This window comes from Neolamprologus brichardi, chromosome 23 (genome assembly GCF_056152115.1).
Source record: "Neolamprologus brichardi isolate AB-2024 chromosome 23, ASM5615211v1, whole genome shotgun sequence".
Taxonomy (NCBI): Eukaryota; Metazoa; Chordata; class Actinopteri; order Cichliformes; family Cichlidae; genus Neolamprologus; species Neolamprologus brichardi.
Genome location: NC_142125.1, coordinates 10,207,548 through 10,221,474, shown reverse-complemented (window position 1 = coordinate 10,221,474; position 13,927 = coordinate 10,207,548). Strand labels below are relative to the sequence as shown.

Genomic DNA, 13,927 nt, shown 5'->3' with positions numbered 1-13,927 from the left:
ATAGGTGATTAATAAACAGAAACCAGCAGTTTAACTTTGACCCGAGGGAACGTAGTGTCTCACTCACAGCCACTCGTTCATATTTCAGCCTCTAAAACAGTAACACAATGACTGCTTACTCCAAACAGCACGCTCATAATAACATTATTACAAGTTCATGAAGCAAAAATCACCTTGAGAAACTTCAAACTGCTCGAAATATTCATTTTTTTACAGTCACATAACCTGCTGCTGACTGAGCAGTCAAAGTACAAACAGCACACCAGTCAAGGCCCCTCGGCAGGCTTCCAGAAGTTAACCAATCGGTAGAAAGTGGACTTCTAGAAAGGAGGACCCTAAAGTGATGGGAGCGGCCTGTATCAGATAAACAAGGATTATTTTGAATTGTGACTCATGCACAGCTGCTCTACTGTGGAATTTAAAAAAAAGAGCAGTAAAGATATTTTTTCTGTATGCATTAGTTTACAGCTTTGTGTACCAAGAAAATAATGATGACAGTGCTTGTGTCTGATTTGGATTCCTTAGAAGCAGGAAGTTTCTGGTCTCTTACGAGGAAACTGTACAAGCAGTTAAAACGATGAAAGCACAAAAAGAACCAAACAGAATTACCAAATAATCAATATTTGCATATTTTAAATGAAAATCCTTCAGAAAAGTTTAATTTTTATATGAAACTGTCAGTCCTGCTGCAGACGGCTCAGCATCACAAAAACATGAAGCTTTTAAATCTAAGACACGTGTGAGCTGAGTAATGTGTAAAGAAAGGATTCACTCACTGTGTTTTCAACACTATAATCAGCTTCAGAGAAACTGAATGTTTGTAGTAATTCACAGGAGAACAAGCGTGTGCTATACTGATTACATGTTTATTAAATATAATGATCAAATATCGGTAAATAACATTTTTTTCCCTCCTTGAACGGCCAGTGAAGGTCCGGGAGCCGTGACTTGGGCCCTGCTGTCCTACAGCATGACACATGCAGAGGAGGGTTTGGCTTTGAACATGCCCACGAGGTTCAGGTTTAACTGGGTGGGGTTAAAGTCCTGCAGGTTGGATACGGAGGTCTGCGGTCCTTCCCGGTCCTTCTCCCTAGAGGTGACCCGGTACTGGGCCCTGAAACTCCTCACAGGGTTGTAGTCGGGCCCGATGTGGTCTGGACACCGAAACAGCTCTCTGATGATGGCGCCCTGCAGCGTTATGGCCACAAAGCCGTCCCTGAAGGTCACCATTCGGACAACGGGGGAGTAGACGTACTGAACGAAGAGCAGGTTTCCTGACGGGAGAAATGAATAAAGCTCAGTGGTCGGAATGATGGAACTGTTTATAAAATCCCAAAGGCCAAACTGTTGGAGAATCTTTTGTTTGCATCTGACTGAACTCTAGAGAGTTGCAACCAGGACGGCTCAGACCTGGGAGTGGTCCAGGTGCATAACTGCTGGTGCACACTTCAGTGCTTGTCTGTATCCCAGATTTTTGCCTTTTTTGGCCCTAAAATCTAACTCTGCAGCCGAACACAAACATGCATACCTGATGCAACGTCCCAGACTTTGATGGTTCGGTCCTGAGACCCGGTGAAGACGAAGCGGTCGGTTTCAGAGAACGCAGCAGAGAGGACGCCCTCAAAGAGAAAGCCCTAAAAATGAGACAGCAGAAGAAGAGACAGACCAAAGACCCGACAGTGACATCAGCACAAGTCATCCATGCTCATACTCGCAGAGCGTTCCTTTGACCTCTCACCTTGTACTCCATGGTGTGGTCCAGGGCCAGCGGGTTCAGGGCCCACAGCCTCTGCACAGTGTCCTCGGAGCCCACCAGAGCATGAGCCCCCCGGTTACTGACCGTCACACAGGTCACTCCGCTGCGGTGAGGCTCCAGGTCGGAGACGTCGCCACCCCTGCCGAAGTCCAGCAGCTTCACCTCCCCACAGCTCGTGCCGTACAGCAGCCTGCGGTCGGGAAGCAGGGCCATGGCGGACAGCGGGGCATGAAGAAGGGGCAGTGCAAACTTCTTCAGAGGCCCCTCCACCGTGGGGAAGTTGTCCCTGGAAGTGATCTCGAACAGGCACACCGAGTCCTCGTAGGCCACCGCCAAGTGCTTCTCCTTGGTGCCGGCGGTGAGACAGAGGACCCTGCACAGGCTCTCCGGGGGGGGAATGCAAAGCGTCTCCTGAGGCAGGGCTAACGGGTAGATGAGGACGGTGCCACTCGTCAGGCCGCAGAAAAGGAGACGTTTGTTCTGAGCCAACTCCAGACAGGACACCTCGGAGGAGACGGGCAAACGCTCGCACACAGAACCTGCAGGGGGAACCAGCATAGACCTCAGGGGGCGTGGCATCAATCATTCTAATGTTTATTCTAATGTTTTCTAATGTTCTGTAAGTTGCCGCCACCTTTCACCTCTGACCTGTGTGGCTGTTCCAGCTCATGACCTCAGTGTGGCTCTGCTGGTGGACATAGAAAACCTGATTGCCGTCTTTGGTGAGGGCAATGTGGGCGGAGTCTGCAGGAATGCGGGTGGCAGGTTTGGTGCTGGCGTCGTACTTCAGGTTCCACAGCAGGATAGAAGAGGTGGCCGTCGAGGCCGAAACCACAAAGTCATTAAAGAGAAGCACACAGGTGACAGGGGCGTCTGCCCCACACAGAGAGTCCAACAGCGCCCCCGTGGTCACCGACCACACCTGTGAGAGAATAACAGTCCTTTCAGAATAAAATGAGCTGTAATCACAGAGAGACACTCTGTGGCTTCAGTCATCTTTATAAAATGCCTAATGTCTTCAGTGTTTTGAACTGAGTGAATCGGATTGTGCTTCCTGCTGGTTTCTTACTCGTACAAGTTGGTCTGCAGCTCCAGACACGAGCCGCCTGCCGTCTGAGGAGACACAGGCGGATAAAATGTCATCGTCGTGGTGGAGGTCAAGGAATCGGTCCAGAGAGTCGCCAAGGATGCTGAAGAGGCTCAGAGTGCACTCGCTGGCTGCGGACGACACAAAGAGTCAGGATGCTTCTGTGCAGGTCCGAAGCACAGCGCTCAGCGCTCAGGCCTACCTGCTAACAGGGTTTTTTCATCTTCAGTGACTGAGAAGAAGGAAGGAAGCAGAGGAAACTCGCCAACAGTCTGTTTGCCTGTCCTGGAAATCTGCACGATAAAACGGCATCATCGTCGTCATTGTGGAAAGTAAAAGGAAAAAAAAGCTTTTCAGAGGGAATTCAGCTGCAGACCTGAGAGCGCCACTCAAAATATTTTAAATTCTTACGCCACATTTACCTGAGCTGTACAACATAACCTTTTTAATTGTGATATAATAAATTTACATTTTCTTTTTGTATTATGTATTTTATTGGATAACTATAATTATTGTGGCTTGTTTAATTGCATTTTCAGAAATGTATTAATATAGTCACATATTTATAGGCACACATTTTTAAACCTTTAAAAACCTTAAAATCGTATAATTATTGATCATTAATCTTGATTTTTAATGTTTTAATTTAATACTATTATAATTATTTCATTTAATTTTGTATTTAGTTATTTTAACTGATATATCTAAATATATTCTAACAAAGATTCAATCACTTCAATTATTTCAGGTGTGTGTGTGTGTGTGTGTGAGAGAGAGAGAGAGAGAGAGACACACACCTGGTGGAGGAATCCTCCTTTATATACAACAAACACTTTCTCACGTTTGGGGAGCATCAACGTGGTTACGACAGTCCGGTGCATCACTGAGTTTTCCTGCGGAGTTTTCACCGTTAACTGAGTCCCGTAAACTGGGTGCGAGATCCTGACCCGACCGGAGTTGGACAGATAGACCACCGATTCTCCCAGAACCCCGAGAACCAACCACACCTCATCGTCGCTGCTGCTCAGGTGGAGCTCCGCCCCATCCAGCTGCCACACCTTCACCTGAAGCAAGAGCAGAAACGGGATGAGAAGTGATGAGAGACATTCGGCAGTGCGTGAACGAAGCTAGGCGCGGAGGCGGTACCTGTGTCCTGGTGTAAACGAAGAGCAGCTGCTCAGATAAGTGGAGGTGCACCGATGAAGGGGTGGAGTCTATAGGCACTGCCTCCTCGATGCAGAAGAGCTGCTGGCCATACATCAGGCTCCACCTCCTCAGTGAGCCGTCAGCAGCCAATGAGAGGCAGTGGGCGGGGCTGCCGATCACCTTGACAGCCAAGATTGAAGCTATAAAACATACAGAAAGCATAATTATCACCTGTGTTCATCTGGAGCCTGGGCAGAGCTTAAAGAAGACCCAGCAGCCCTTTTCTGGTTTCTACATGCTCAGTGTTTGCTAACCAATTCATCCCTGGAAATGGTTTTCTACAGAGGTTTGCTTGGTATGACTGTCTTTATTTGCATCACCCATGTGGTTCCTTACTACAGAGCAAGTCGGACTGTAGACAGATCCGACAGGTGGGGTTTAGAGCCAGATGACGTGGAAGAAAACTCACTTATTTTTCGGAGAAAACAAGACAAAAACTGATTGTTAATGCTTTAAAACTGACGTTTATCCCTCTGAAATTCAGCGTCAGTTCCTGTTTTTTTTGTTTTGTTTATATGTTGTTGTTTTTTTATTGATCAAGTACCCACTCCGGGTTGAAGTGAGTAGCTGCCTCAGGAGTTTAAGTATCTGAGGTTCACAGCGAGGGGAGATGGAGCAGGAGATTGACAGGTGGATCAGCAAACCTGTGTGCTCAGAGTCGAGAAGTGATATATATGGTTATAAGAACCACTGAAAAAATAAGATCATGGACGCATGTGGTGGATATTAGCTTCCTCTGAAACTGGTCTGAGCTTGTAGTGCCGCTGGTCTCCCACATTGAAAGGAGGCAGTTGGGGAGTTGGGGGGTTGGGGGGTTGGGGAGTTGGGGGGGGGGGGGTTACTGACCAGGATGAGGTGAGCTGTCTCATGGGGCAGGCCCAGGACACGCCGGAGAGGCTGTGTCTCTGTGGGAGTCACTGCTGCCCTAAGACTAAAGAGCATGAATCAGATGAAGCCTGGACTTTTATCGGCTGAAGGGGGTTTGGCACAAAAAAATTTGAGTGCTCATATGGCTCTGCAACAGATCCCATGAGTTACCTGTCTGTGTTTAAGACCGGTAAGTAAACAAGCCTTTAACAGTTACCTTCATCCTGCTGTACAAATGTGGAGCAGGAGGAAGACACCCTGTGTTCTATCGTTCAGTCAGCTGTGTGTTCTGGGCCAGACTCACCTGTGTGTCCCAGCAAGGTGTGGACAAGCTGCTTGTCAAGCATGCTCCAAACCTCCACCACGCCGTCATCTGACCCCGCAACTAGGAGCTTCGTCACCATGCTGATGTCCATGCAGACAACACCTGAAAAAATGTCACCGAGTCAGGCTGCTGAATGAGTCAAAGCAAAAACCGAATTAAACCAAATTAAACCAAAAACGCGTCATCTGACCTCCCCGCAGCACACTTAGCGTGTGCTGCAGCGCCCCCCCTGGCTGCTGCAGGAAGCTGCTCCTTGGGATGAGAATTGGATCCGGATACGTCAGTAACCACTCCTCGCACTGGCTACACAGCCGCCCAATCACAGTGGGGAAGGCGGAGTTGAGCGAGGACAGTCGGGCCAACAGCTCGGAGTAAAACAAAGACACTTCTGCGGCAAGAGAGAAGACTGTAAAACTTTAACATGACATGTGACTGTGAGCCAGTGAACACATCTAACTGACCCATGTGTCCCTCCAGGAAGCATAAGCTGGGTTTGATCAGGACCAGAGCATCTCGTATCAGTCCAGTCTCTGTGCAGTCCATGTACTTGGAGCACTGGTCCAGGTCATGGATCACAGAGGAGACACCACACAGCCGGCTCTTAATGAACAGCCACTCAGCACAGCCTGCAAACACACAGAGGTAAACCAGGTGTAGTTGAAACACTGACACGTTTTAGTTTGGTCTCAGCTGAGAATAGTGGGAGTGAGCGGGGCCCACATGCCCCTTTCCCCCTGTGTTGTGTCTTACTAATAACTTCCTGTCGAAGCTCCTCCCACAGACCACTGTGCAGCAGGTGGTAGGGCAGCTCCTGCAGCTTCCTGATGTTAGCCAATCCTGGAGCAAACCACAGCGGCTGGGGCGGGACCTGTGACAGCATAGGATCAATCAAAATGCACCATGGACGCAAAAAACTATTTCCACAGATTATTTAGGCTTGGTCAGATCACACATTTATATTTTTATCTCTGAGACCTTTGACCTGGGGAACTCAGGGGTGGGGGTGATTGAACCTGGAAATAATTGACATCAGACTTTACCTGAGTGTATTGTTTCAAACTTACCAATGACTCATAAATCTTGGATCATGAACCCTATCTGATATGGCAGCTTTCACAAACTGCAAACTCGCTCCTATGTGTTTTTGCATTCTCATAAAGTCCTTAATTAAGAGATTATGAGAATGCATCAGTTTGAAGGAAGATGTATTGACACACTAATTTCCTTATATTCATGAGTACACTATCCTTTTTTAAATTAAATAACCTCACAAAACAACTAACTGCACTTGAACCCTGATTATGTACCTTTCTGTCAGACAGCAGCAGTGAGAGACCCGGCAGAGACGCTGGCCTCAGTTTCCCTGACCACCGACCCAGGAAGTACTCTGCCAGGATCCTCAAACTCCGCCCCCGCCGCTCTGGCTTCAGATAACGTGCTGAGACTGCCTCGGACAGACGCCTAAACACAAACAGTTTTCACTTCAATTTCAGCTGGTTGTCAGATGTAGATTTAGTTGTTTTGTTTTTTTTAATTTATGATTTATTTGTCTGCTCTGATCAATCATTTCTCAGATTTTCTTACTTGTTGTTGAAGGCGATGGTGGCGACTCCGTCAGTCCAGCGCTCCTCCAGGTGGTCCTCAAGGTCCCGCCTTAGCCGCGCCCACAGGAGGGGCGGCAGCCGGATCAGTGAGGGAATCGGAGGAAGGGAGTACCGGTACACCTCACTGATGACATCATCATCCAGGGACATGACATCACGCAACTCAGCCTCCAGCAGACCCTCCCTGTGGAGTCAAGTGATCAGATGATGAGATTTTTGTGTGTTTTGGTTGTTTTCTGGCTTTCTGAGTTCAGACTTTTAGAAACACTGATCACCTTTTTGTGATCAATCAATCATGTTATCAGTATTAATCGATGGATAAATCCAAACTGAAACAGTGGCGATCTTATGTGGTGATCTGACGTTCGTCAGAAAGGGGTGACCATATCCTCACCTTGCTAGAGTGATGTATCCCAAAGCCCCGCCCACCAGCTCCTTCCCGTGTTTTTCCTCCAGCATAAGGAAGAGGTGTGACATCATTTCCTGAGTGCTGGTACCCAGACGCAGCTCTGTCAGTGGCGTGAAGGACGTCCAGCGTTTGGCGACAGACAGGATGAGTTTGAGGTGGAGTGGGCAGCCAGATGACTCAACAGTTTGCAGCACAGCGCTACTCTGCTCGCACGTCAGCGTCCGCTGAGACGCTTGCAGGTCTGACTCTATGATGCGTTCACTTTCCTCGCAAGACAAACTCTCTGCCTCAAAGAAGCTTCCCAGAGACTCCAACTTAAACCGCATGTTAGCAAATGCCTCGCTGTTGGTTTCCATGGAGACAACTACATGGACGTTGGGCGGGAGGTCAACAGGCAACCAGCGGAGCTTGTGAGCGTGATGTTGGTCTGCAAGCTGCTCCACAGAGTCCAGGACGATGACCAGAGCACCGCCCTGCTGGGAAACCTGCTCAAGAACATCCCAGAAGAATCGCAGCAGCTCCAAGTGAGTGGAGACCGTCAGCGGTGAGGGCGGAGCCAGACCACAAGCCAAGCACACCTGTGTGCAGATGCTGTGGAGGACGTGGTCAATGTCGGGTTTTTGAGGGTGGCAAGCTGCGAGCAGCCTGATCACCACCACTGCCCTGGCCTCCAGTACACCACGCATCTCCTGGGCCAGTTTGCACAGCACCGCCGTCTTCCCCATCCCGGCGCCACCATAAACCACCAACGGCCTGTGGCGGACATTACTGGACTCCCACATGGCGAGGCACAGCTTCCCCAGCAGCCCCTCCCTGCCATGGAAACCTCTGCAAAGCTCAGCGCTGATGGCAATGTGGCGCCTCGCCTCCGTGACCACCAACACGTCCATCTTCTCCTCTTCCTCGGTGGTTCCCCACATCTTCCTCCGGCCCAGTGAATCCATCGCTGCGCCAATCCGAGCCTTCATCTGTGAGACAAACTGCTCGCAGACGCTGTCCAGGTACTGAGCATGCTCCTTGCACTTCGGATTTATGCTTCCTCTGCTCAGCTCCACAGAGTGCAGGTTGAGGATCTTCTGTGACTTGACAAAGAGCCGTGTCTTCAGCCCGGCGAGGAGTCCCTGAGCTTCGGCATCCAGCAGGCCGTCGCCGGTCACATCCATGAACTTGGCAAAACGTTTGGGCCCCTCCCTGGACCTCTGACGGGGAATCTCACGAACGAAGAGCAGAGCAGATGATTCATAGTCATTCTGCCACAAGCCACGCTCAAACTCCCGCTCTGTGACTGTGGGCAAGAAGAACCAGAAAACACTGAGAAAACAGAAACAACAGAGGGCGACCTGAGTGGCGAGCTCTGCATGGTGTCCGCGAGCTTTCACCTGATGTATAGAACCGTTGTTTCTCCTCGGCTGTGATCTCACCGGTGTCCTCGGCGTCAGTGGCTGCAGATCGAAGTAGTCGCAGTAGCCGAGTCTCTGCTAGGCGCCATGACAGGACATCTTTGTCGTGCTGCTTCCCGCTCTCAGGCCGAAGGTCAATGTAATGAGGGAAGTGAGCTATGATTGGCTGAAGGACATAGGTGGGTGGGACAGCATTGCTGTCTTTTTTAAACCACTGGTTGAGTGTCTTAATGCCTTCTGGGTTTTTGGAGAGTTTGGACAGAAGAGCGTCAAAGAGTTTCTCTGGAATGAGGCGAGGAAGAGCTCGGTGGCCGTACCGGTTCCCCAGCAGAGCCTTCAGAGCCAAGAAACAGGAAAATAAAGAGAAGAAGAATGAGCGCATAATTCAGATCCAAAAGAACTGTGGCCTCAGCTTCAGCTCTATGTGTACTTACAATCCACACATAAACTAAAAAAGTCAAGAATGAAATAGAGACATTTCAATTCCACCAAACACACATAAAATCTTAATAAAAATAAACATAGTGCTCATTTGTGGCTGCAGTCTAACCTTAACCTTTGACCCGGTGACGAAGAGGACAAAGCACTCACAATGAACGTTGGACCAGCTGACATCTGCTCGCAGCGCTGGATCTCCTCCAGGAAGACCTCACAGGCCTCGTGGTCTCCTGACGGGACGTTTCGGATCCCCCAGCGTAGATCCACAACCTGAAGAGGAAGTGACCTCATTCAACACTAAGCAGGTATAAACCTCCACTCAGACAGCTCACAGCAGTTCAGGGGGGAGATGCGTGGTCAGTGGGTTAAATGTGGAGCCCTGAAGCCCCGCACCTGCTCATGGGTCATTCGTTATTCATGGGGTGTGTTTTGGTTGTTTTGGTATTGTGACGCACCAACCAGGAAGTGAACTGTCCCAGTTTAGAGCTCACAGCTTAAAATAGTGTGATGGGAGGTGAGGGTCCACTTTGGACTGAGGTATTTGTTTCACCTCATCAGGTTTGATGGGACGGTTGCCACATGCAGCAAGGAGGGTTCCTACCAACAGACCGGGCCAGTTAAGCTATTAATTTTAATCTGTTTGAATAAGTCTTCATGTATAGATGATCCTTTCCTGCCTAATTTCAGGCTAAAAATCCTGATAAACAGTGTTGGTGGTTAACTTGGAGTGGTCCTTGTTTGCTGCCGCTTCCACGGTGGAGCCTTTGTGACTGTCGAGTAGGGTTTGTAATAATTTAAATAAAGGAGCTGCAAATTTCTGATTTCATACTAAAGACTAGGTTGGACGTTTTATGATAACGTTTATTGAACTCGATTTCAAATAAAAATTTCGTTTTGAAGTTTTTGGTTGATTGGTAATTTTTGACCTCTGAACACTGGACTAGACTGGTTTAACAAAGGTAGTGACAGTGTTAGCTGTTTAAGTTTTATTATGCTCCTTCATAGCAGGAACCCTCACGGCCTCTACTCCCTCATATTACCTGGTGCTTCATGTCAGCCCACCAAAGGGCACCTTATGTGTAACTAACACCTCAGCAGCTTTCACATAACTGACCCTGAGTCACATTAACTGTCCCAGTTTGGTAACACTGGCAGAAAAGCTGGCATTTCCTGTGTGAGGAAAATCTGCTCCTGCCAATCACTGAGACTTTGTTGCCATAGCTACTAAAATACTGCTGATGTCAGTGGTTCTTTGACCCCAGCAGTTTTTTGGCACCAGTCTGTTTCACATGGATACAGGTCATTAATGTTGATCATTTCTGCCTTGGTCAGTGGAAAAGAGGCGGAGTCTCCAGACCTGTGCACCTTGGAGGTGTTTCATCAGCAGGTAGGAGACCAAATCATGGAGAAAACATGCCATATAGGCTGAAAAAAGAGACGTGAACACAAAGATGATCAAATCTAAGTGAAAAAGGAAAGAAAACATGAAGGTAACAAACCGGTCCAGCAGGTGAAAGAGGAGGAACAAAGTGGGCAGAAAACTGGGGGAAAACACACGCACATTAGGAGACTTGATTTCAAAATAAAACAGGAAAGGAGTAGAAATGGTCAAACCCTCATGAATTACAGTTTCACATGAGGTTTGATGAGCACAACAGGTTTGAACTGACCTCGAACACCAGGCCGAGCCCGCAGCAGAAGGACCGGACTTCTGGGTAAGCTTTCTCCAGCAGAGCCTTCCTCTCGCTGCTCATATCTGACCACAGATCAGAGAAACTGTCAATCACACGAGACGCTCGGAGCACAATCAATGATTTTGTGAGATATCTGAAAATACAAGCCTGCATGGTTTGAGCGCTCTCTGGCTGAAACCATGCAGTTTGAGCCAGAAGAAACTGCTCCCTGACCAAAAATAAAGTCTGTATCACACCAACTCTCAGCAGTCTTTACACAACAAGGTCAAACGCAATCTAACGACTTACCATCTACAGTGGGTACAGAAAGTATTCAGACCCCCTGGTATTTAGGTCCCGTCACAACCCAGATCCGGTTGTGAGGGGGCATACGTTAGTCGGGGATGCTGCTAGGACTTTGGCTAATGCATCACCCAGCTTGCGACAAACCACTCTCGGAGCATCAGAGGCTCAGTAAGTCTACCTTGAAAATTTTGACTGACACAATTGCCAAGTGGATTCGTTTTGAACGCGTGCTTTTACATAGCTTTGGTTCCTCGTTTCAGGGACTTGAAGTGCCTCCCCAAGAGTGACAGAGAGAGAGAGTGGATAAATGTTTACATGTTTGTTAACATGAATGTGCAATGTGATATTTCAGTTTTTCTTTTTTAATAAATCTGCAAAAATGTCAACAATTCTGTGTATTTCTGCCAATATCAGGAGCAGTGTGCACATTAATGAGAAAAAATGAGCTTAAATCATTTTAGCACATGGCTGCATTATAACAAAGAGCGGAAAATTTAAGGGTGTCTGAATACTTTCCGTACCCACTGTATATTTGTTCAAATTCTGTGGGCATTACGTGGACACTTCAAAGGCATTTCAGCCTTTTTACTACCAAAAAACAAGCACAGGAAATGCTCCATCGCCAGTGTATGAAATGGTTAAAGCACCTTTCTGCTCAGCTCCATGCTTCTTTTTTTCCCACTTGATCAGATTAACTCTGCATGATCAGAATAATCGTATTCATCCTATAAAGACATGATATGATGACATCAGCTCATTACAGAAGCAGAAAAGAAGTTTTCAGGTCAGTCTGAGGCTCCTCAGTTTGTCTCATTATTTCAGCTTCAGCAGCATCTGACCCAGCAGAATAACTCTGTAGCCTTTGACCTGTATTTCTGGAGAACAGTTATCAGTTAAAGTCAGTTATGTTTGAAAAGTGCTGCAGAATCAGATCCAGACTGATGGAGCTGGAGAAAAATAGATCTGTGAAAGTTCTGCAGCTGTTCATCGTTCTGGTTTAACGATGAAGAGCAGCTGCAGAGCTCTTCATCGTTAAACCAGTTCCAGCTTTGATGGGATTTCATGTTTGAGCTTCAAACTGGTGCTGAGCAGCATGCGTAGGTTTGCTCTGAGCCCACAGAGGTAATCTGACCTGTGAACGTGGAGCTGATGAACACTCGGATTATGTTGCTCTTCGTCCTCTGAGCGCCGTCTGTCCATCCTCTCAGCACGTCTTGCGGGCCGATTTCTCCTCCTCTTCCTTCTGTCGGACTCTGTGCCATCATCCACAGCCTGGAACCGGTCGTCCTCCTCTCCTTCTTCTCCTGGCATCTGAGGCTCCTCGGCTGCGCTCCAGCCTGTTTGTTCCCTCAGAGAGCTTCCTCCAGGACAACCATCCTCCCACCTGAGCTGCAGGTGTGCCCACAGAGTGGCGTCAGTGTTGCTGCGCTCATGTTAAACTGGAAGAGCTGCCAAACAAAACACCCTTACTGCTCTTCTGCTCTGACTCAGAGTTCATAATGATGTTTACTGCAGATCATTCTAATAAAATCACAGTTGATCTTGCTAACAGGAGCATGCGGTCATTTAACCTCCTGACAAACTCCAACAGGAGGCGTTGGAGAAAGGACGACAAGACGTGCATTTCCCTGGGGTCGCATCGGGAAGGACGTCTGGTGTAAAACTGTGACCAGATTGAAATGCCCGAGGGGGGGCTGACAGTAGCATCAGTGAGGTCATTTTAGTGCCTGACATTAATTTGCTCTCAAGTGTACAAATACCAACATCAAGTAAACAGCATGAAAACCTGCCTCAGTCTGCAGGTTTGTTTTGAGATAAACTCTCTTGCATCTTCACGCTCACCCAGTGTTCTGATGTGTCCCATCAACTAACAAGGCCATGATGGAGAGAGATTCAGAGTTACTCACGCCATCTGGATGTTGTCTGATGTTTTTGTAAGTACTCTATAGTTCCTGTAATATGAAAGCGCAGCTGGGCAGGGGTCCAGCTTCAGTCGTACAACTCATTTTAACTAGTTTTAAAAATAAAATATAAAAAGAAAAATAAATAAATATGACTGGTCAAAGTCAAACTGGCTGAAAGGTTTCACAGAAAATAAATATTTGCTTTGATAGATGGACTCGGCGCTTCATACGACATGCCTCATTCACATCAGTTCATGCAAACACTTTATATCTAACAGTCTGATGAATGCATCGGACAGCTGCTCAGGGTCAGTGTCTCGCTTGTATTTGGCATACAGACTGGGGCACCCAGGGATTGACCCGCCAACCTTGTGATTCACAGACGACCTGCTCTTTGAATCTGTAAGGAAATGTTTATTTGTGGATTGCATGAATTCAGTTTGTCATCAGCTGGATATTAAACTCATTGTTAGTTTCAGGCTGTGTTGACGTGGAATCGATGTTTTCATGTAAAAATTAAAGCTATTAAAGAACTGAGAGGATTTCCAAGAATCCCATAATGTTCCTCTCTGTGGGCTCTGCTCCCACCGAGATTGGCTCACCTGCTCAGGCGTTAAAGTGAGCTCACCTGTGTTTACTAAGCCGGGGCCCTCAGGGGCCGCCGCTCACAGCTGCAGCTCACGCTAATTACGTGCCAGAAGAACAATGATAACGAGAAAAACAAAGGTGGACGGTCGCAGAGCGGCATGAGCCTGAGCTGTCGTTTTTTACTTTTACTGCCAACTACCTTCAAACCTAAACGTGTGCAAAGTGATGAGTACCTCACGATCAGTCTCTATGGCTTCACTTCCTTCACCTGTTGGCTGTTTAAGTGGTTCTTTGGCACTGCTGCATGAAGCATCAACCAGCCCAGCAGGTCAAAATCTGATTTATATGCACATTGCTGTAAAAA

The 13,927-nt window shown here is 47.7% G+C and overlaps 1 protein-coding gene across 1 annotated transcript; it reads right to left on the bottom strand.

Annotated features, from left to right (window-relative positions):
- Positions 1–897: 897 nt before the first annotated feature.
- nwd1 (NACHT and WD repeat domain containing 1) lies at positions 898–12,364 on the bottom strand. The gene is made up of 19 exons (XM_087836429.1): positions 12,204–12,364; positions 10,763–10,848; positions 9,246–9,362; positions 8,634–8,988; positions 7,240–8,539; positions 6,826–7,029; positions 6,549–6,702; positions 5,992–6,109; positions 5,703–5,867; positions 5,432–5,629; positions 5,221–5,343; positions 3,990–4,189; positions 3,641–3,907; positions 3,046–3,136; positions 2,826–2,974; positions 2,405–2,678; positions 1,739–2,295; positions 1,529–1,634; positions 898–1,274 (listed from the first exon to the last, which is right to left on the bottom strand). Exons 1-19 carry the CDS (start codon positions 12,334–12,336, stop codon positions 964–966), a joined length of 4,908 nt encoding a protein of 1,635 aa, XP_087692555.1. The 5' UTR covers positions 12,337–12,364; the 3' UTR covers positions 898–963.
- Between the last annotated feature and the right edge of the window lie 1,563 nt (positions 12,365–13,927).

Coding starts and splice junctions, on each gene's coding strand:
- nwd1 (XM_087836429.1), bottom strand. CDS start 12,336: ATGATGGCACAGAGTCCGACAGAAGGAAGAGGAGGAGAAATCGGCCCG. Junction 9,363..10,762: donor GGCTCGGCCTGGTGTTCGAG/GTCAGTTCAAAC, acceptor CTTCCTCTTCAG/GTTGTGGATCTACGCTGGGG. Junction 7,030..7,239: donor GGATACATCACTCTAGCAAG/GTGAGGATATGG, acceptor TTGACTCCACAG/GGAGGGTCTGCTGGAGGCTG.